Raw genomic sequence first — 22,211 nt, forward strand, 5'->3', positions numbered from 1 at the left:
GGTCTTGATCTTACGAAGAGGCTGACTCTTGTAATCAAATAACAGCAGGGCTTTCTGACTTAATACTTTTGCAATATATTTGAAAGAGGCAGTGTTCTGCTGCTCAGACTCTAAATTCCATGGAGGTGCTTTAGGGAATTCAGGAAAGAGCCTAGGAGCAACTTGCAGTAGCTTTTCCTATTTGCTAATGCAAAAGTTTGTGTAAAGCTCCTATAAATGCAGGAACTATTTTTGCTCTGTACCTTTTCTTAAAAGAAAAAGTTGGCTTATTACACAGTTCACATGAACCAATTTTGCTGAGAATTCTGATTTTTTAAACACTACTTAAATGCAGATATCCGTGTTACCCTGGTTTAAAACAAACAAACAAAAAAACGCTAAATCACCAAATAGTGTAGTCCTTGTTCTGAATGCTGCACTTTTTTATTTTCTTGCTGTAACTGAAGAAAATAATTTTGCTTTTTGTCATGGACATTTTATTTCCAGGCAGCTGTCTGCTTGCATCTCCATAAATTCTGCTTGAGCCTCGTGTTTGTTGTGAGGCTATCTCCAACGATCTGTACAAAGTTTAAACTGATCCTTGTGTACTTTGTTTAGGGGCCCAGATGGTGTCAAGCTGGAGAATGCAAACAGCAGCATTGCCACTGTAACAGGCCTTCAAGTTGGGACATATGAGTTTACTCTGACAGTTAAAGATGAGAGGAACTTGCAGAGCCAAAGCTCGGTCAACGTTATTGTCAAAGAAGGTATGTCCAGCCACACGCAGAGCTGCCTAAAACCCAGGTTCTGTTTGAGTAGAGGTGAGCTTAGCAGGAATGGGTGAAGAATAATGCGTAGAGCACTGAAACAGCCTTCTGTAAGCTGGGGTCTACCTTTCTCTGGAGGAATAGTGTCTTCAGCTAAATCCCACAGCATGTAATTGCCCTTCTCTCCCCCAGGGTTAGAGAAGTATTTCTGGGTTGCAGTAGAGGTCTAAGGCAGCAGTTTTTTCATTGGGCATTACCAGATTTTCCTCCAACTGCTTTATTTCTGTTGCTTAGAGATAAACAAGCCACCTGTTGCAAAGATTGCAGGAAATGTTGTCATCACCTTGCCTACAAATACAGCTGAACTGGATGGATCAAAATCCTCTGATGATAAGGGAATTGTCAGCTACCTGTGGACCCGGGATGAGGGGAGCCCTGCAGCTGGGGTGAGTTTTCTTTTTTAAATGTCAGTCTGCAGCATCATAGAAGTCAGTGAGAGGCAACTTCTGAGGAAATAAGAAGGTGATCGATTCACCCATTACCTTTTAGTGATATCCTTAAATATGGTGATATATCATGCTAGTTTGTGGCTTGGTTTCCTAATCTTTTTTTTTTTGCTCTGCCTTCCAGGAAGTCTTAAATAATTCAGACCATCATCCCATCCTTCTTCTGTCCAATCTGGTAGAAGGGACCTACACATTCCATCTCAGAGTAACAGATGCCAAAGGAGAGAGTGATGTAGAACGGACCACAGTGGAAGTCAAACCTGGTGAGTCAGTCAGTTTCTGTGCTGTACCACATTTGCCTACAGTGTATGAGCCAGCCCTCTGTTTTTCTGGAGACAGTGTATCATAGAACCATATCGTAGATATGATTACACAGTTAGTGTACTGTGCTAAGTATGTACTGTAGACACAGCTCAAAAATGTCAAACATCAGTAGTTCTGGGGGAAATAATCATATTTTTATGTGGTTCTTGGAGGCTGGCGCTTGCCATTTAGAATTAGCTGTGACGGTCACAGACCTGTATCCCTTCCTACAGCAAGATTCTGTACTTTTGTGTTCAAAGCAGAAACCTTTTGGAAAGATGCTAGAAGCCTGACTTGTACCCAGACTGTTAATACAGATCTTTAGAACTTCTATTTATCTCATCTATTTCTCACTAGATCCTAGGAAAAATAACCTTGTGGAGATCATTCTGGATGTTAACGTCAGCCAGCTGACTGAGAGGCAGAAGGGGATGTTCATCCGACAAATAGGGGTTCTGCTGGGGGTCCTCGACTCAGACATCACCGTACAAAAGATCCAGCCATACACTGAGCAAAGGTAGGGTTTGTCTGTGAATGTACAAGGAGGGGGAATGCTTAAGGGTTCAGTAAACAAAGGGCTGTTTTCTCTTGGGAAGCAGATTGGATAATCAGAACATGCAAAGATGTTGCTTGAAATTGATATTCCTGCTTGCTTAGGTCAGAGGAGGCATGTTGCCAAGCAGGTCTTGGCTATCTTTTCCATCTGGAGATGGTGCATTGTCCTCAGAGCTCTTCTCTGCTGTTAATGCCTTTGCCTCACAGATCTGTAAAATAAGAACTAATCTCCTTTGTTTATGAGGATTGTGAGGGCTGTCTGAAGGAGGTTCTACAACTGATTTATAACTGGACAAATAATGGGGCTTGATAAAGGAGTAGCTCAGTGAAAAGCTGATGCCACACGAGAGCAGTGCACAGTGCTGGTGCAGCAATGCCCTTAGCAGTAGCTTTGCATGCCAGCTTTGTAGTTTTATATTGGCTTTACTGCCTGCACAACTCAAATGTAAAATGAAACGTTGGAAACCACTGTAATTGTTGTTTGAACAGAAAACAAAAACTTGGTTTGGGTTGTGATGTAGCTTAAAATAAACTACAGCTGGTCTCTTCTAAACAACTGGAAATCTGCATATAGACAGGGCTGTAGGCCAGGGTCCTGTTGCCTGCCTGGACCTGCTCAACTTCAAGCAGAGTAACCAGCAAGGCATACAGAGGATGGTTCAGCCCAGCTGGATCCTGTTCATGCTGCTTTGGCATTAAAGTACCTGGTTAAATTCAGCTTTTCACCTCTGTAGAAATGATTGGTCTGGGAAATTCACAATTTTGCAGGAAACTTAAGCAACTAGTTCTGAAATGTCTTTTTAGTACATATCTATGTATTTAAAGCAGTTCACCATTACCATAGGTATGTTTGAGGATGCCTGAATGTGAATTTGAGTGGCATGGCAACTAAGTTATCAAGGACAGGGTGATAATCTGTTGAAATAAGCGTAGTATTACACTTAAAACTACTCCATTTTTACTAAAAATTAAGGTAAATGAAGCACGGAGGAAAAAAGAAATGTGACATGTTTAAAATCATGCAGCAAGCCAGAAATAAGTCCGCAGTTATGCTTCAGACTTTCCTGAGTTCAATAATGTATTGATTCCTTCATGCCCGTGTTGCCTGCTGTAGCAGTAAAATCAGAATTCATTGTCCGTGCAAACCTAAAGAGCTCAGAACAGAAGAGCCAGCACTTTCTGTTTTCAGTATTACCTTTCTGTCTCTGCCATGACCAGACCAGTTGCCACTGTTCTTCCACTGAAAAAGACAAGTAAGGGATTCTTGCAATTAACACTTCATCTATGTTTATTAAGTAGGCAAAAGAGTGGGAAGTGTGATAAAAGAGCAGAGGTTATTTTCTGACAGATGGCTTTAACATCACATTTTTGCCTCAACTATCAAAGTAACTTGTACTTTTTAAAAAGATCTTTTTCCCCCAGCTGCTGTTGACTCACTCACAAGATCAGTGGTAATAATAAACCTAAAACATTCAGTTATCCCTTTGTGAATCTGAAGGATACCCAGAGCTCTGCAAGGCTTGCAAGCCTAGGGGAGCAAGTTCTTCTATTATAAAATTCATGCATTTAAAGATGGAGAGCGCAGCAACCTCTGTACCAGTACTGCAGTGTTTTTGTTTTTTTCTGTCTCTAACCCTGCATTTAAAGTAAGTTTTGCAAAAGATTGTAAATCTTTGTTATTTTCTCTGTTGTTGGAGCTCTGTGCAGAACAGTTAAATGAGCCCATGACTTCCATGGGTCATAAGGTCTAAGGATCCCAGAGTGAGGGAGGAGATTATGAAAATGGGAAGACCAGAAAGTTTGGGTAATTCCATATTTAGTGTGAACCTGCAAAGATATGCTTGGAGACGTTTGAAACTAGGCTTGACAAAACCATTATCAAACTAAAGAACAGTCCAGTCCTAGCTTTCAAAGTTTGTTCAGATCCAATGTCCTAAAGGTACACCTACTGTGTGACCAGGCTTACCATTATTGCTTTCAAGAGGGAGCCAAAAGTTTGACTTTGAGGTAAATTTGAGATTCTGAGCAAGCCCCTCTAAAGACAGAGGGGAGAATGGTTCTCTGCCTGATGTTTGGAGAAGTAGCAGATAATCATTTTTTTTTGTCTGACTTCCAGCACGAAGATGGTGTTTTTTGTACAGAACCAGCCTCCCCACCAGATATTCAAAGGACGAGAGGTAGCCTGGACACTAAAAAATGAACTACGGAAACAGCAGTCAGACTTCCTCATCTTCCGGGCACTAGAAATTAACACAGTCAGTAAGTAAGAGTTGCTGTTGTATGAGCTAATGTCTTTTCCCCTTGTCTTAGACATTTGCAAGAATATGGGCCTTCATCTGTGCTAAACACACCTCTGTGTGCATACACACACACTCTGGTAGCTTTTGTATCTTATTAAATTGGAAGCAGTAAAGTAAATTCATTAGACTGCGAATTAATCAATCAATTATTTACCAGTTGCTTACGACTAGTCACTATTTATCTTGTGTAACGTACAAATGTCACTTGGGATGTTGCTGGGAAGATGGGAATTCAGAAAATCAAAAGCAGATTGTTACTTTTGAAACTAAACTTCAGTGTTAATGGAATAACACCTTTATTGGCTTTTGAAGGTCACAAAACTGTAAGTTCTTAAAGTCCAGTTCTGTTTTCATGCTGTGATTTGTGATCACTTTAAAGAATCTGTTTCTTGTAGTCTGTCTCACAGACTGGCTTTGAGTTTGAAAGTCAGAACCTTTTTTAAAAACATTTGCTTAACAAATATACAAATTCTGAGACTTTTACATCACAATCATGATCTTATCAGGCAAAATTTTCTTAGCATGTTACATGTGGTGTGCTACGTTGCTTGTGAAGCAGGAGTTCTCAAACTTCCCTGAGAGTGGTCATATTGAACTCTGTTATCCCATTTTGGCCTCATGTGTGAGTCATTTAGTTCACCTTGCTGGTTTTGGTCCCTAGCATGTCAGCTGAATTGCTCCGAGCATGGCCGCTGTGACTCCTTCACCAAGCGCTGCGTCTGCGACCCGTTCTGGATGGAGAACCTCATCAGGGTGCAGATGGGGGATGGCGAAAGCAACTGTGGTACGTCAAATCTCCCTGGTGTTGTTCACCTTTAGGAGGCAAAAAGTGAAGCCCAAGGTGTGCTGAGTAACAGCTGCCTGCTTTCTCCCAGCGTCTCTGACATTATGCTCACACGAGGAGATGGTTCCTGTCCTGGTCTCACTAACCTTATCTTTGAGGCAGGAAATATTTGATAGGGAAGTGTCTCCTCTTCAGAATCTTTTGGTGAGCATTCACTAAGAGTTGAGTCCATTCTCAGTGTATAAATCGTGCCCCTTTTCTATTGTGACCCTGTAAGGGCTTTCCTGTCCCAGAAAAGCAAATTCTGAAAAACAACACGCATTGAAAAAAGCCTTTTAGGAAAAAAAAATAGAAAAACAAAACAAAACACCTTGTGCAGTGAAGCTGCACACTGGATCTTAAGCCTTTGGCTTCTGTAGGTGAGTTAGCGATCCCGCCAGTGATAGATAGTAACTTCTGCAAAGGGTCAGGCCTTTCTTTTTTTCTTTCTTGAGAGTAGCCAGCTAAAGAGCGTGCTCTCAACTGCATGAGTTGCCAAATCGTCTTTATCTCTGTGGTGTTTTGCTTTCAGAGTGGAGTGTGCTGTATGTGATCATTGCATCGTTCCTCATTGTGGTTGCCTTTGGAATCTTATCCTGGATGGTGATCTGCTGTTGCAAGAGGTGGGACTGAGGTTATAACCTTCTCCGTGTCCGTGCTTCAGAGCCAAGTAGCTGCATTAGGAGGTGAAAGAGATTCAAACCCATAGTCCCAGCAGGTTGGCTGCTTAGCCCAAGTGATGTTAGTTTTTGTCACTTGGTGTTTGAAGTGAAACACAGAAGTCCTAAAACTCTGGGTTCAGTTAAGAAGTGAGACTTGGATTAGCCTGTAAATGTGCAACTAAAAGCAGTGTTTTTAATCGTTTGCTTTCTGTTATTAACATAATCGGAAATAAGTACTTTGAAGATCGGTGTTTTTTTTCTTATGCCTTTTTTTGAAATGAACTGCCTCTTAATTCTTTTTCTTCCTTTTTCTTCTTAGACGAAAAGGAAAATCCAAAAGAAAAAGCAAATATAAGATTTTGGATGCGACGGATCAAGAAAGTCTGGAGTTAAAACCAAATCCCAAAGCAGGTAAAACATGAGAGGGAAGAGCTCAGCATTTCCAGAATGCTGACTAAGAACACTCTTCCTCAGTGGAATTAAAAATCACAGAGTGAAACAAACATGATGTTAGGTACTGACAGACGAGTCTCAGAAGATCTAAGAGCTTGTTTCTGATCAGTAGACAGGGTATTTAGTCGTTATCTAACTCCTTGGTTTAAAAATTGGGGCTGAAATTGGTATAGTCTTGATGTTTCCACTTTCTGTCACAAAGCAGATAAATGTAAGCAGTTCAGAGACCAGCCTGATCCAAGAAGTCCAAAACAGAGCGTTGACAGTAGCTTCTCTTGCTCTGAAGTTTTTCACTGAGTCCTGGTACTCTGTTTTAGTCAGTTTGCTTCCTGCCAGTATGCAATTCCTTGGCAAGGCTTTTCAGCTAAGCATGAGTTTAGTGTCATTAAGCATTTCACCAAACTGATTGACTTTCCCTGGAAACAAAGGGATGCCAAGCAACATGAAAATTCTTGGTGGCCTGAAGAGACTGATGTTCATTTCTGCCCCAATATTCTCCCGCCCCAAATTACTTGTTCTTAAACGTGTCCATTTTTGTCCTTGTGGGCACAAGGCTCTGAAATTTTCACATTTTAGCTCATCCTTTAATTTTTCATAGAAACAGATGCCTATCTCAGGGGAGAGACCAACAAAGTCCCCAGTTCTCTATGTGGTTACCAGCCCATCGGCCCATTCCAGAAAGGCAATTGCTTGTCTTCAGTGTTCTTAGCCAGCACTTTCGTGCTGCATTGCTGTCCTAGAGAGTGCTTGTCAGGTGCTTTGCAAAGATCACGGAGTTATTTCAGGCTGGAGTGTTTTTGCTGCGATTGTATCTGATACCTGAACTGAGCCATTGTCACCTGCTGATTGACCAGGAGAGGAGGGAGAAGTGGGAGAGTATACACAAAGCACAGCCCCACCAAATGCTTGGGCAGTGCTTCAGCTGCTGAAATAAGCCTTTAGAGTAAGAGTTTAGTCCTGTTTTTAAGAGGAGGGGTTGTAGGGAGGGGAGAGGGTTTTGTAGCCATTCTAATTAACTGCACGTGGAAAATAGTCCCTGGTCCTTGTTTGCTAGAGGAAAATAATCGCTTATCCTAGTATTATCCCATTTAGTGGTGTTCCAGGAAGGTGAACAGTGCCTAACGACAGCAGTGGAGGGCATTGCAGTGACAGAGCTGAGCAGATAATTCCTCTGAGAACTGGGGCATCCCAACTGCATGATAGCCGTGAAGAAAAAACGGGTGGATTTCCCTCCCTTTGCACCCAACTGCTTTAATCTGACCATCTGTCACCCCGCACAGAAGAGCCCCACTGTTAAATAAAGGGCTCATTGTTCTGCAGTCGGTAGCAAATGTGCCTCCACCATTTGCTCTCTGGTAACTAAACTCATCCTGCCTCTTCCAAGGCTGGCTGCTGACTAAAGTCTTTTTCCCTGCTAGGTACATCCAGGGAGCGTTCTGATAACAGGGGAAATGTTGCATTTCTCCATTAAGGAAAAGCTAAATTGAAATATTTCCACAGCTGACAATATCAGTAAACGTCTCTCTCCTGTCCTTGTGCATTAATCTAAATTCAGCCCGTTAATTTATTTCCCTCCCTTTGCAGGAAAGAGGAGCGAGATGAGAGTAGGGAGGGTGGTAAGAATGCAGCAATCTTTTCTTGCACACCTGCGTGTTCTCTTTACCAGAGCCATTAGCCCTCAGAGAGCTTTCTAGACAATGCCCTCAAGCAAGGTCAGGGAGACAGAGATCCCACGAGTTCTCCTCGCTGCCCCTTCTGGTAATGTTATTTGTTTCCCTACCCATTTGTTGTGCTGTGCACTCTCTGGAAATGTCTGCGTGACCTCTGTCACGCCAGGGTATCTGAAGCAGGATTGCTTCATCTTTGGGTTCAGCATTTGAGGGAATAGTGACAGACACAGGGAAGTCTGATCAAGCTGCCCCCTTGACGTGACAGGAACGTGACTCTTAGAGGGGGAATGGAGTTAAATTGTGGTGTTTGACCAGTGGTAAAGGTCATTTTAACCTGGGAATCTCTCTCCTTCAAAGGTGGCAGACAGAAAGCCCAGGTCCTCAACACTAGCCTGATGCACTCCGAGTCTGAACTGGACAGCGATGAAGCCATCTTCACGTGGCCTGACCGTGAGAAAGGGAAGCTGCTCCGTAGCCAGAACGGCTCCTTGCGCAATGGACAAGTGACACTAAAACCCAAGAACCAGAGGGAGGAAATCCTATAGCTCCCTTTAGGTGGCCTTTTGCTGGAGCTCAGTGGGAAAGAGAAGGCCACTCCCATCCCTATTCTGGGAGGGCCTTTGGAGGCCAGTTTGGTTAGGACAACAGCTGCTAACTTGTTTCACAAAAAATAACTCTGTTTTTGCGGGTTTCTTTTCATTCAGTTAAAACTGGTTGTACTTGAATTTGAACTCCAAGGGAAATCAAAGGGAGAAGACAACTGTGAACTGCAGATGAAGCGTCAGAAAAGACAGAGCTGGCATCTGGAGCACGGCAGGACAGAACCACTTGGAGCAACTGTGAATGTGCAGGACCCTCCTCGCCCACCTCAGACTGCAGCAGAGAGACACCTGTGGACTTCCAGGTCACCTGCCTTGGAAGCTCTTTGAAGAAGGAAGGTCAAGGCTGTGCTCTGAGCTCCCTCCCGGCTCCAATAGCCCGCCACAAACTACTCCTGCTGTCAGACAGTTCTGTTTTCTTTTACTCCCACCTTCCCTAATGGTTTAAGCACTATTTTAATTTAGATTTGTCCTTTCACATACACTGGCTGCTTTTGGAGCGTAGAGTAGGAGGAACCTAAACGCTACGGTCACAATCCATCAGCTTGCAGTAGGGGAGAGGGTTTTGTAGCCCTTCTAAATAACTGGTAGGCTTTTCTCCCTGGGAGTGTTGATGACACAGTGGCTGTTCAGAGGTGGAAAAGCTGACCTGCCTGTGGTAATTAGCTAGGCTGGGAGCCCCGCTCCTGCAGCAAGCTGTCCTGTTGGATACCAGAGCAGGGGTGGGACACTCGCCTTTGGTACACTTGCTTAATGGCTGACTTAATCCCAAAGCCACGAGGTGTAGTTCAGCAGCATTTTCTGTTGGTCCCTAAGCCCTCCATGAGTCTGGACAACAACTGTATCTCAGTTACGAAATGCCACGCGGGGTTTTTTTTCCTTAAAACTTGCACAACCCAGGCAAACGGGGTTTGGTGTCTTCAGTTCCAAGCAGCTGGCTCTTCCCTCTGGCCGGCAGCTTAGTGGCCTCGTGTCACTACAGCTGAACAGCCCTGTGTGCTCCCGGTACAGCGCGCAGTGCGTTTGGTGTCCTGTAGTCAGTGGAAAAGGGAATTCTCAGTACCCAGGGGCACCGCACGGTGAGTGTCAGCAGCCGGTGGCTGTATTTCTCTGCTGCTTGAACTCTGGGAAAGGCTTTGCTGGGAGCCAGGTGTCGGTGGTCCTTTCCCATACCTGCTTCTTTATCTCACTGTGCTGCTTTCATGAGTTGCACCCCTGTCCTCGGGCAGAAATCAACCTCTTACTGGCATGAAGGATGCCGCTGCTCCTCCACGGATGGGTGGGCAGTTTATTGCCTTTCTTTGTGTTTAATTTAAAAACTGGAAACTCATTTCATTGGCTTTTTTTTTTTTTTTGAGCTATGAAAGCCAAAAGGCTTTAAACTTCCTCAGTTGTATTTATATTGCTGCACTACTGATTTGTGTTGAGCAAGATGAAGATTAAACACTATTGAACGCGAGGGAACGTCCCCTCGCTGAATGTAGTCGTGGCTGCTGCTAAGTTTATTTTGCTGGGCAATCAGCTCTCCTCAGGCACCAGAGCTGGAGCCAGGCACTCTCCCGAGGAGTCCTAAGTGGGGCAACAGCCTCGTGCCCTCTTGCCTGCACCGGGATGGGGTTTGCCTCCTGCTTGCCTGCGTCACAGCCGAGGCCACCCTCTGGTTTGTGTCTCTCTGGCGTGCAGCTGGTGCTCAGCACCAAGCATTCCCTGCCCGTGCTGCTCCTCCTGCACCCACTCTCACAACTGCTCCTTCCCCAGGAGCCTTCCCCAGACCACACACGGGGATGTCCTGAGAGCAGGACGCTGCTCTCCTTGCTGTGCTTTGAAGGGTCGCAGCCCAGTGCTTGGCTGGAGCCCTCGCTGCCAGCCCGCTCCCGGCCAAACACTCAACCCTTGGGTGACGCCACCCTCTGAGGCATCGCCCTGCGTTTGGACGTGAGACGAGCAGGCTGCAAGAAAACGAGGTTGGGAGGCTGCAGGGATTAACCAGATGTGGTCCTGGGACCGTGCCTGAAATCTTTCCACTCCGTTGGACTTGGCTGTTTCTGGGGCACGTGCGTCTCATGTCTCTTTCTCCTGTCTGTCCTGGGGAAATCCCCTCTGCAGGGAGCCAGCGCTGCTTGCAGTGGTTGGGGCGTTCCGTGCTGCAGAGATCAGAAACCCTCGCAGGAGATGCAGTGCGTGCATTCAAGCAAGCCTGGCTTCCTATTACGGAAGAGGGAAGAATTAAAGGCTGTGCAGCTGCTACTCGCCAGCACCTTTGTTTAGCCGAGGTTGGCTTTGTTCTCACACTTCGTGCGGAGACACCTTCGGGTTGAGGAGCTTTAGGCAGCTGCCAGCACCACCCTGTGCAGGAGGGCCGTTGTCTGCCTCCGTGAAGGTTTTGCAGTGGGCTGTGGCATCCCCCCTGCTCCGAGCCCTTTGGTTAGGACAGGCTCCCTCCCTCCTTAACCATTTGTCACCACCAAGTGCAGGCTGGTGACGGGGCACTGCCTGAGCTCCCCTTTATAATTCCGGCTCGGTGCCACCCCTCCCCGAGCCCTCTTCCCCTTGTTAACCCCTGGTGCTTCTGAGCATCCCTCTGCAGCACCACGAGGACTTGCAGAGGACGAGGGGGGACCCTCCGGAGCTGCAGGCAGCAACTTCTGGCACAGGAGACGGGGCAGGCTGCTTCGGTGCCCCATTAACGCAGCCCTTCCAAGGTGTGTGCACGTAAAGCAAACGTGTTCCAAACCCTTCGCCCCCGTAGCATCACCGATCTCATCGCTCATTTGTTACCCAAGCACCGTGGTCCCGCTCTGACCTTGCACGGGGAAGGTTTCTGCATTGCTATGCATTTTGATTTCACAATTAGAGACGCTGGCTACAAGTCACCCATGTGTGGAAGTTAAAAGCTGAGACATCTGTTAGATGAACCGGCGGAGTCGCTTGATTTTATTTTCTTCTTTAACACGAATGAACTTCAAACACTTGCGAAGATGTTTGAGGCAAACGTCGCGGTCTAGTTTTAAAATAGTTTGCTCTTAAATCTTTTCTTCATTCCTCCGCGTAGCGGCGGGCTGCCCAACCTGTCTGAACTTTGGTTTAACGGCGTTTGGTTGCAGTGTTACTTGGATCAAGACTAAAAAGTTCCTTTTTTTAAACAAAACGTTTCTTGCAAATAAACGGGGAAGATGTTTTGCTGCTGCTCACCTTGCTTCTTTCTCCAGTTTCAGCTGTGGGATGGGTCCTAATGCAACCACTGCTCTCCCTGGGCAGGAGCTGGGAGTTCCCTCCTCATCCTCAGGGGCTGGGTGATGCTTTAGGGGCCGTGGGTGCAGTGCCACAGCTCTGCCCGGGGCTGTTCTCCAACATCCAGAGGGGTGTGGGTCTGTTACTGGAAACTTTTATTAATTAGTGGAGTCCTTGAAGGAGATACCAAGGCTGCTCCTTCCTACACCAGCCTCTGGCCTCCAGCAGCACCTTCCCTGGTGGGATGCAGCCGTGGTGCTTGGGGAAGAGCGGGTGCTGAGCACCATGGGGAGCTCAGGATGGGGGATCCAGGGTTGGAGCTGCTGGTGTAATCCCAAAGGGACTCACCCTGGGAGATGGCACCCACCATGGGGGGCTCCGGGGTGCTGGGACCCCTCCAGGGTGCCCCAGGGGGCTCTGCTTGTGCCCCTTCCCTGCTGTCTCCGTCCTCACACGGAGCTTCAGAGTAGCCCCAGGTCTGTTATTGGGGCCTTGCAGGCACAACCCAGGGCTCCCTGGCCCTGCTCATCCCTCCCCATGCAGCACCTTGCCTAGGAGGAGTTAAAAGAAGAAAAAAAAAAAAAAAAGAAGAAAAGCCCTTTATGGAGCTCAGGGGGAGAGCACGGTGTTTTTTTTTTTTTCTCTCCGCGCATATTCTCACCCCTCTGCCCGTGCTGTCCTTGTTATGACCATGTGAATTTGGCACCGCTCCTCCGTGCCTTCCTGCCATCAGGATTCCCCGAATTGCTGCTGCTTTCCCTCCTCCAGCCGGGCTCTCCCAGGGCAAGGTCAGCGCCTGGCCCAGCCTGGGGCTCCCAGAGGTCCCAGAGGTGGCAGCGGGGCTTGAAGGCACGTCCCTGCTGCCAGGCACCGAGCCTGGGGTGCTGCTGGCCCCGTGGGTTCATTATGGGACCTTTCATTGCGTGTTTTGGGGAAAATTCGGCCGGCTCAGTGCGGGACCTCCCGCAGCATCCCCGCCGCAGGCACGTCCCCCTGCTCCCGCTGCCGTCCTGCAGAAGCAGAGTCCCCGGGGGCACCGGGGGCTGCAGCCCCAGGCCTGGCCAGCCCCACGGGCACCATCCCTGCGTCCATCTGTCCATCCGTCCCCTCCGTCCGTCCGCACGGGGCCCTGTGCTCCGAGTGAGTCCGTCTTTCCATTGTTCAAACAATCCCTTTTCCACACTCGCTGCCAAAGCCTCCCCGCTCGCTCCCGCACGCGCCAGTATATTTAGCTGCCTCTAAGCCTCTACCTTTCCTTATATAGGAGAGGCCAAACGAATTTCGCACTCTCATTATTAATAGCCTGAGAGGAGCTCTTAGGAGGCTGCCAAAAATAGCAGGCAAACAGAGCGCACCCGGGCCGGGGAGGGCGCTGGGGCAGGCGGGGAGCCGCCGGGGAGCGCCGCGGGAGGGATGCCGTGGGTCTGCCTTCGCCCTTTGGTGGCCAGGACGAGGTGTGTGTCCCCGCGTCCCCCCCCCTGCTCCAGGGACCAGCTGCACACAGAGGTAGGGTGGGGGGACGCGGGGGCGCAGGGTCCCGGGGTGGGCAGCACCTCTGCACTGCTCCGGACCCTATAAACCTCCTACGTGGGGTGTGGGTGGGTGGCACAGGGTAGCTGGGTGTCCCTGTGCCCGTGGGGTCCCCGGGGAGCTGTGTGGCTGCAGCAGTGACAGGTTTCACCCTCTGAGCCCCCCCAGCTGCTGGTGGGCCCAGGAGAGGCGTTGCGGGTGCTCCGGGACCCCCGCTGTGTGCCCAGGGGATGCGGGGCAGGAGGTGGAGGTGGTCGGTGCCCCGCACGCCGATGGTGCCCGGACCAGGAGGGAGAGGTTTGGCAGCAGGGAGCACCCCCGGTGCCTCCCTGCATCCATCAGCCACGTGCTGGGGGCACCGAGCCCAGGAGAGGGCACGCGAGGAGGGGGCTGCGGGGCCGAGGGGCTTCACCTGCACCCGGAGGCATCCGCAGCCCGGGCAGGGGCTGCCTTAAATCCCTCCCTTCCTCCCTCCCTCCCCGGCGAGGAACTTCTCCTGCTGAACTGGAGGATGCTGCAAGCTCCTGCGGACGAGCTGGAGGAGTCCTGTGGCAAAGTCAAGGCGAGCTGGGAAGCGGCGTGCTCCTGCCGGGGGACGCGGCACCCCGCTGCCACCGGAGCCCAGCCCCGGCCGGTGTCACCTCCAGGACTGTAAGTGGCCGCAGGGAGCTGGCGGGCGCGGGGGCTGCGGGAGGCAGCGGGGGTCTCCCCGCCGCCAGCGTTTAACCTTCAGCGAGCTCAGCTGGAGCTGAGCCCCGCTCGGGCTGGGGATGCCGCTGCTGCTCGCGGCCCCTGCGCTCGGCTGCTCGCAGCAGCTCGGGCAGGGAGGGAGGGCAGAGGCTGAGGGAGGGCAGAGGCTGTGGGGTTGGGGGTCCCCACGGCCCCCCATGCCTTGGAGCAGGTGGAGGTGGAGGCACGGGGATGGCAGCGAGCTCGTGGTGGGGTTGAGGGGGGCGGTGGGGCACCCTCTGGCCATGCGTCCGGATGGGATGGGATGGGATGGGATGGGATGGGATGGGATGGGATGGGATGGGATGGGATGGGATGGGATGGGATGGGATGGGATGGGATGTGAAGGAAGGGATCCCCACCTCACAGCCCCGTGTGCAGGGTGCTGGGCACACCGGGGCACCACGAGCCATGCGGCCGCAACCCCGAAGCGTGCGGTGCCCACGAGTGAAGCTGGGGACCGGGGGAGCTCCCCAAAGCCCCCCTCTGGCAGCTCGCCCACCTCCTGCTCGGCTGCAGAAGCCGAGGGGGGGGCTCGCCCCGTGCTGGCTGAGCTGGGGCAGATGCTGAGCGCTGAAACTTGGCCAGGCCACCGCCAGCGAGCGGCTGCAGAGCGCGGCCGGGCACGCGGCTGGGGCAGAGCGTGGAATAAAGTCGCTTCCTTTTATAGCCAGGCTGGGGCTGTTCGGTGCCGTGCGAGCGCCTGAGCCACCACGGCCACCCCGGCACCCCCCCAGCTCCGCTGCCAACCCCTGCGGGGCCGTTCGTCCCCGTGCCTGGGGCTGGGAGCTGCTCCCGGAGGGGTGCAGGGCCTGGGGGCTCCAGGCAGGATGGTTTTTGAGCTGCCCGAGGGGCTGCGTGCGGCCCTCCAAGGTCACCGGCAGAGCCCCGGTGAGGGCTGCGGGGCTGTGCCGTGGGCTGGAGCCGGGAAGGTTCCCCCGGGGCTGGGGCACCTCAACGCCGCAGTGCTGGGAGAAATGCCCAAGGGCAGCCCAGGCGGCTGGAGCCGAGATGGGACGGGATGCGAGAGCCCTGAGCCTGCAGCCTGGGTGCAGGGGGCTCAGCGCCGGGCAAAGCCACGGGCTGAGAGCTCCCACTGCACCCCAAGAGCCCTGCGGGAGCCCCAACATCCCAAAGGTGCAGGGCAGGTGGAGCCCGAGGGGTTAAGCGGGGACATCTCTGCAGTGTCCAGCCGTGGGACACCCGCTCTGTCTAATTTTTGAGGGAAAAGGGGTGCTGCTGCAGCCGGACATGCTCTGCCCCAGCATTGCCGTGAGGCTGGGGACGGGGATCCCAAAAGCCGTGTCCCTGAGGTTCCCCAAGACCAGGGGACAGCCACGGGGCAGCCCCAGGACAGCAGCAGAGCATCGGGGGGGGCACCACGGCCGTGCTGGCAGCTGCCCCCCACCCCGCAGCGAGGGCTGGAGGCTCCGGGGGCCACCGAGCAGCCTCGTCTCTGCCTGCGGGTGTCGCGAGCGGGGCCGGCGCCTGCTTGGCACCCACTGGCTCCTTGCAGAGCTGCGGCGGTCACGGCGCTGAGTCACGGCCCTGCTGGGCCCCCCCCCCAGCCCCTGCACCCCTCGTTTGCCCTCCCCAGTTGAGCCACCCCCCTCCTGGGACTGGTCCCAGCGTTTGCACCGCTCCAGCTCCCAGTTTAGGGGTAGGAAGGTCGCCGGGGTCAAGGTGCGGACGGGCTGCTCTGACACTCGTCCCCTCCATCGCCCTGCCCTGGCCATGCTGTGTGGGGGCCACTGAGCCCCCCCAGGACCCCTTCGATGGTCTCTAACCCCAGGGACCTCCACCAACCCCCCCCACCAGTTATTTCCTCTCGGCCCTCCCCTGCCTGCTGTGCCGGGCTGTGGTTTGGAGGCACAGAGCACCAGGACCCTGCAACCTTCTCCTGGCCTTGCAAGGAGCTGGGCAATGAAAGGGGGGGTGCAGGGAGGTGCAGTGCCCCCCGACCTGGCCATAAATTGCAGAGGGAGGGGGCCAAAAATACTGCTTTGACACCCAGGGCTGCAGCAGGGTGGGCAGCGGGGAGGGGGCCGGGGCAGCGCAGGGTGCTGGGGTGCTGTAGGGGGGTGCAGGGTGCTGGGGAGGTGCAGCTGGTCCATCCTGACCCAGCACAGCAGCAGCAAGGAGGAGGGGGGGCTGCCAAGTCCCAAAGCTGATGGGGGGGGGTCCCCTGAAGCACCCTGGGCACTCTGGGCACCCTCACCCCACGTCCCCGGCTTCCCCAGAGGGTTGGAGCTGGCCCCAAGCTCTGCAGAGCAGGGGGGATGCCGGGGTTGGGGGCTTCTCCCTGCTGCCTCTCCCTCCCAACCCTACATACTTCTTCATATGCCCATATGGAGTCGGCCGGCGTTATGGAATGTTAAGAAGTATGTATTTTTGGGCTGGGACCCCCACGCCGGGATCCCGGTGTTGGCGCCGGCCCCGGTGGCACCTCCGGAGAGAAAAGTGCGTCCCCGGGGCTGGTAAAAAGGAACCAGATCAACTTGCAACTGGATTTGGTCCCCTTCAACCAGCTGCGGTGGCGCATGGGCTGCGTAACTTGCTTCGTCCCCGTGGACCGGTGGCACAAGCAGCGTCCTGGGGGGCAGCCGGACCCGCAGTGCTGGGGTAAGGAGTGGGGAAGGGGCTCGTGGAGGAGCGTGTGTGGGGGGGTGGTGGTGAAAAAAGGTGGCTTTGGGGCCTTTTTTGAGCACGTGGGTGCCGCGAGAGCTGGGTACAGCAAGGGTTAAGCAGCGGGACTAACCCAGGGAAACTCGGGGAAAATAAACCAAAGGGACCGATTTCCTAGAAATCCACTTCCCCTACGTCACCGCTGCCTCCCCGGACAGGCAGCGAGGCGCAGCCCAGTGCCGGGCACCCTCAGAGCAGATCGGGGGAGCAGGGAGGGGAACCCCACCGTGGGTTTTTGGGGCTGAACCCTTTTTAGATGGGGGAGGAAAATCAGGGCAGAAAGCGAGGGCTGCCGTCCCCACTGGGCTGGGAGAAAATGCAGGGTCCCCATGCGCAGCCTCCCGGCACCGTAGGGGATGCCCAAGGGGAAGGCAAGATCTGGGGGGGCTGCTCGCCCTCAGGGTGCCCTAAGGGTGATGCTCGCCCAGGCAATGGGGCACACGGGGGAGCTGGGCTGGGGCTGACTTCTCCTCCTCTTCCTCAGGAGCATCAGGAACCCTCACGGCTCTCAGGGTTGTGTCTCAGCTGCCGGGGCTGCCATCGGGTCCCTCCTTCACCTTCCCCTGCCCAGTTTTGTTGCTGAGCACAGTGACATAGGAAAAGGGGCTCTCCCTTTGGCAGCCGGGGTCAGCTCTGCTGCCCGGGTCCCCTCCACGCTGCGTGAGCTCCCCCGGCTCCTCGCAGAGTGAGAACTGAGGACGTCCTGGCCTGCCCGAGCACCTCAGCAGCTGCCCTCAACCTGCTGCGTCACGCGTGTGGCTTTCCTACTGAAACCGAAACCATGTCAGCTCCTCAGACAAAGCTGAAAATTAACCAAGAGGAAAACAAACCGGCCTCCTCCTCCTGGGCCGAGATGTGACGAATGTGGTGCGGCCCCGGGGCGGTGCTGGGTAGGACGGGACGCTCCCTGCGCCATCTTTTATCTGTGTTATTGGTGTGCTGAGGGCAGACGGGCACTGCAAGCACAGCAGCAGGTACAGCGGGTCCTAGGGGTGGAGGGAAGCCTGCAGGAGGTGGTGGAACGGGGCAGCCATCGGTCCTGCAGCATCTTCTCTGCCTGGGGGTGAGCTCTGCCCACTCTCAGTGACTTTTTCTTTTCTTTCTTCCTTCTTAGCCATGATAAGTATAATTCGAAGAGTGATTTTTGGAGCCACCGCTGGAGTAGGTAAGTTTCTGGCCCCCGGCTTGGCCACGGCGCACCCGTGTCATGGGGTGGGTGAGCAGAGCTCACGGGCGAGGGCTGCCCCGTGCCTGGGCTGGGCACCCAGCGAGGATTCAGCCGGGCTCTGGTGTGCTGGGGAACCCATCACCAGCCACTGCTGAAGCCCTGCACGCCTTTCCCCTTCTCCCTGGGGATGGTGTGTTCCCGACTCTGTGCCCCACAGCCCCCGCTCTTTGCTCTGACACCCCGTCCCCTTGGGATGGGACCTGGCATGCGGGTAGCAGATGTGTCGGTGTCCCTCCTGCAGGACTGGCGCTCTTTGGTGCCCCGGCAATCGTCTCTGTGCTGGGGTTTAAGGCGGGCGGCATCGCTGCGGGGTCCATAGCTGCCAAGATGATGTCGGCGGCTGCCATAGCCAACAACGGAGGAGTGGCTGCCGGCAGCACAGTGGCCGTGCTGCAGTCGATCGGTGAGTGGTGGGGTGCTGAGCTGCGCTGGGACCGTGCCCAGGGTTGCACATGCAGGAGCAACAGGGTTGTGAGCTCGGCTCGCTGCAGAGCCTGTGCCCTTCAGTGCATCCTTGGTTTTATTCACCCAAACCCATGGGGAGGGGATAAATCCTTGGTGTGTTAGGAAGACTCAGGGCTTGCTGCGATATGGGACCCCATGCCCAAGACGTGGGCCTGTGCAAACATTTGTTTCCTCTTCTGCCGGGAGTGCTTATGCACTTGGTAGCTCTGGCCATTACCAGAAGGGAGAGCTGGAAGGGCTTGGTCATGCTGAGAAAACAAAGCCCCTGCATGGTGGTGAACTGGCATGGCTCAGGAGAAGCCCTCAGTTCTCACTGTCCTGTGCTCTGTCCCTCAGCAGTGAGCACCCACGGGCCCAAGCATCATGCCTCTTTCTGTCCTTGCAGGAGCCGCAGGACTCGCTGCTACTGCCAAAATTTGGCTGTCATCAGCCCTGGGGACACTCGGTGGAATAATTGGTGCCAAGTGTTTTTAGGGGAGCACAGCTCCAGGTGGCAAACCCAAGGAATGCCAGGAGGCAGCGGACGGCGCAAGGAAGAGCCCCGCCAGCCCAGCAGCTCCTCTGCAGCCGCGCAGGGAGCTGCCAACACGCTAGAGCACTGAGCATATGGAAAATAATAAAAATGGCTTTGCAGGCGATGTGTCGTGGTGGCTCATGTGTGTCTGTGTCAGAGGATGTGGTGGTTTTACATGGATAGGCAGCTGAGCTCCACCACAGCCACTCCCCCTCCTCAAAGGGAAAGGGAACAGAAACTATGGCAGAAAGGCTCAAAGGTTGAGATAATGACAGGGAAACCACTCAACACTTACCGTGACAGGCAAAACAGACTTAGCCTAGGGAAATTAGAGATATTTATTGCTTATTACTAACAATGCAGAGAAGCAAGAAACAAAATATATTAAAACATACTTCCCCCATCCATCGTTTTCCACCTCCTCCCCTGTGCGGCACAGAGGAATGGGGGCTGCTGTCAATCTATGGCATGACTCCCCTGCTGCTCCCTCACGGTCACTCCCTGGCCCTGTGCTGTGGGGTCTGTCCCACGGGATGCCGTCCTTCCCGAACTGAGCCTGCGGGGCCTGCCCACAGGCAGCAGCTCCTCCAGAACTGCTCCCACACGGCTCCGTCCCATGGGGTCCATCCCCCAGGAGCAAACGGCTCCAGCACGGGTCCCCCATGGGAGGCAGCTCCCCCCAGCCCCCTGCTCCTGCGTGGGCTCCTCTCTGTGCCTGCAGCTCTGACCCGGGGCCTGCTCCTGCAGGGGCTCTCCACAGGCTGCGGCCTCCTCCAGGCCACATCCCCCTGCTCCACCGGGGGCTCCTCCGGCCATGGGGGGGCTGCAGCGTGGAGATCTGCTCCACGGGGGACCCATGGGTGCAGGGGAACAGCCTGCTCCACCAGGGGCCTCTCCCTGCACAGGCCACAGGGGAACTGCTGCCGCCTGCCTGGAGCACCTCCTGCCTCCTGCTGCACGGACGCTGGGGGCCACAGGGCTGGCCCTCACCCCTCTCTCTCCCGCAGCTGCTGTTCCCCATCAATGTTTTTGTTTTGTTTTGTTTTGTTTTGTTTTCCTTTCTTAAATCTGCTCTCACAGAGGTGCAAACAACACCACTTCTTGGCCCAGCTCTGTCCAGGGAGGACACATGGAGGGTCTGGGCTGGGGCTGACTTCTCTTCCTCAGGGGGATCAGGAACCCCCATGGCTCTGAAGGTTGTGTGTCAGCTGCCGGGGCTGTCATCAGGTCCCTGCTGTGACCCCGTGGATTCCCCACCAGGACCCCGCTGGTGCCTGCGTCCACTGCCCTGGATCCCCCCACAGGCCCCTGGGTCTCTCCTGTGACCCCCCTGTATCTGAGCCTCTGGATAAAGGTGTTGGATCCTGGTGTGGTTTAACCCGAGCCCCGCACAGCTGCTTGCTGACTGCCCGCGGGGGGTGAGGCAGAGAATCAGGAAGGTACATGCGTCGCACATGTGTTTCTTCCTACACAAACCCAAACCATGGGAGTTCCAGTGAACATTAACCGAGAGGAAAACAAACCGGCCTCCTCCTCCTGGGCAGAGTGTGGGGCGGCCCCAGGGCGGTGCTGGGTGAGATGGGGCGCTCCCTGCGCCATCCTTTATCTGTGTTATCTGTGTGCTGAGAGCAAATGGGCACTGCAAGCACAGGAGAAGGTACAGTTGGTCGTACGGGTATAGGGAAGCCAGCAGGAGGTGGTGGACGCCGGCAGCCATCGGTCCTGCAGCATCTTCTCTGCCTGGGGGTGAGCTCTGCCCACTCTCAGTGACTTTTTCTCAACTTTCATCCTAGCGATGCCAATTGAAATCACAAAAGCGGTTATTGGGGCCACCGCTGGAGTAGGTAAGTTTCTGGCCCCTGGCTTGGCCACAGAGCACCCGTGTCATGGGGTGGGTGCGCAGAGGTCAGGGGCGAGGGCTGCCCCGTGCCTGGGCTGGGCACCCAGCGAGGCTTCAGCCGGGCTCTGGTGTGCTGGGGAACTCATCACCAGCCACTGCTGAAGCCCTGCACGCCTTTCCCCTTCTCCCTGGGGATGGTGCGTCCCCGACCCTGTGCCCCACAGCCCCCGCTCTTTGCTCTGACACCCCGTCCCCTTGGGATGGGACCTGGCATGCGGGTAGCAGATGTGTCGGTGTCCCTCCTGCAGGACTGGCGCTCTACGGTGTACCGGTGGGCATCTCTGCGATGGGTTTCAAGGCCGCCGGCATCGCCGCGGGGTCCATGGCTGCCAAGATGATGTCGGCGGCTGCCATAGCCAACAACGGAGGAGTGGCTGCCGGCAGCACAGTGGCCGTGCTGCAGTCGATCGGTGAGTGGTGGGGTGCTGAGCTGCACCACACATGCAGGAGCGACAGGGTTGTGAGCTCAGCTTGCTGCAGAGCCTGTGCCCTTTAGTGCATCCTTAGCTTTATTCACCCAAACCCACGGGGAGGGGATAAATCCTTGGTGTGCTAGGAAGACTCAGGGTTTGCTGGGATATGGGACTCGGTGCTGAAGACGTGGGCCTGTGCAGATATTTGTTTCCTCTTCTGCCAGGAGCGTTTGTGCCCTTGGTAGCTCTGGCCATTGCCAGAAGGGAGAGCTGGAAGGGCTCGGCCATGCTGAGGGAGCTGAGCCCCTGTATAGTGGTGAACTGGCATGGGTCAGGAGAAGTCCTCAATTCTCTCTGTCCCGTGCTCTGTCCCTCAGCATTGAGCACCCAGAAGCCCAGGCATCATGCCTCTTTCTGTCCTTGCAGGAGCTGCAGGACTCTCTGCTGGTGCCAAAATTGGGCTGTCATCAACCCTGGGGTGGCTCGGTGGAATAGTTGGTGCCAAGTGGTTTTAGGGGAGCACAGCTCCAGGTGGCAAACCCAAGGAATGCCAGGAGGCAGCGGACGGCGCAAGGAAGAGCCCCGCCAGCCCAGCAGCTCCTCAGCAGCCACGCAGGGAGCTGCCAACACGCTTGAGCATTGAGCACATGGAAAATAATAAAAATAGCTTTGCAGGTGATGTGTCGTGGTGGCTCGTGTGTGTCTCTGTCAGGGGATGTGGTGGTTTTACAGGTGGGCAGCCAAGCTCCACCACAGCCACTCCCCTTCCTCAAAGGGAAAGGGGAGAGAAACTATGGCAGAAAGGGCTCAAAGGTTGAGATAATGACAGGGAAACCACTCAACACTTACCGTGACAGGCAAAACAGACTTAGCCTAGGGAAATTAGAGAAATTTATTGC

The 22,211-nt window shown here is 53.8% G+C and overlaps 2 protein-coding genes across 3 annotated transcripts in view; both read left to right on the forward strand.

Annotated features, from left to right (window-relative positions):
- KIAA0319L (KIAA0319 like) overlaps nt 1-11,805 on the forward strand; it is a 32,267-nt gene extending 20,462 nt beyond the window's left edge. Inside the window, exons 13-21 of the mRNA XM_032202155.1 lie at nt 598-746; nt 1,041-1,192; nt 1,377-1,515; nt 1,913-2,072; nt 4,227-4,369; nt 5,072-5,194; nt 5,766-5,856; nt 6,215-6,306; nt 8,376-11,805. Coding sequence (XP_032058046.1) covers nt 598-746; nt 1,041-1,192; nt 1,377-1,515; nt 1,913-2,072; nt 4,227-4,369; nt 5,072-5,194; nt 5,766-5,856; nt 6,215-6,306; nt 8,376-8,563 — 1,237 coding nt within the window. The 3' untranslated portion in view covers nt 8,564-11,805. The remainder of the gene's footprint in view (nt 1-597; nt 747-1,040; nt 1,193-1,376; nt 1,516-1,912; nt 2,073-4,226; nt 4,370-5,071; nt 5,195-5,765; nt 5,857-6,214; nt 6,307-8,375) is intronic.
- Nucleotides 11,806-17,269: 5,464 nt separating this feature from the next.
- On the forward strand, nt 17,270-21,924 carry IFI27 (interferon alpha inducible protein 27). Of its 2 annotated transcripts, none has more exons than XM_032202264.1 (4): nt 17,270-17,766; nt 17,907-17,957; nt 18,262-18,423; nt 21,739-21,924. In XM_032202264.1, exons 2-4 carry the CDS (start codon nt 17,909-17,911, stop codon nt 21,825-21,827), a joined length of 300 nt encoding a protein of 99 aa, XP_032058155.1. In that variant the 5' UTR covers nt 17,270-17,766; nt 17,907-17,908; the 3' UTR covers nt 21,828-21,924. The 2 variants fall into 2 exon arrangements, with proteins under 2 accessions (XP_032058155.1, XP_032058153.1); XM_032202262.1 differs by lacking the exon at nt 21,739-21,924 and adding an exon at nt 18,871-19,123.
- Nucleotides 21,925-22,211: the final 287 nt, after the last annotated feature.

Source organism: Aythya fuligula, chromosome 23 (assembly GCF_009819795.1).
Source record: "Aythya fuligula isolate bAytFul2 chromosome 23, bAytFul2.pri, whole genome shotgun sequence".
Lineage (NCBI taxonomy): Eukaryota > Metazoa > Chordata > Aves > Anseriformes > Anatidae > Aythya > Aythya fuligula.

Bases quoted from the DNA above. Each gene is read 5' to 3' on its own strand.
- IFI27 (XM_032202264.1), top strand. From the start codon at position 17,909: ATGATAAGTATAATTCGAAGAGTGATTTTTGGAGCCACCGCTGGAGTA. The intron at 17,958-18,261 runs GTAAGTTTCTGG...TCCCTCCTGCAG, and splicing joins TGGAGCCACCGCTGGAGTAG to GACTGGCGCTCTTTGGTGCC. The intron at 18,424-21,738 runs GTGAGTGGTGGG...CTGTCCTTGCAG, and splicing joins GGCCGTGCTGCAGTCGATCG to GAGCTGCAGGACTCTCTGCT.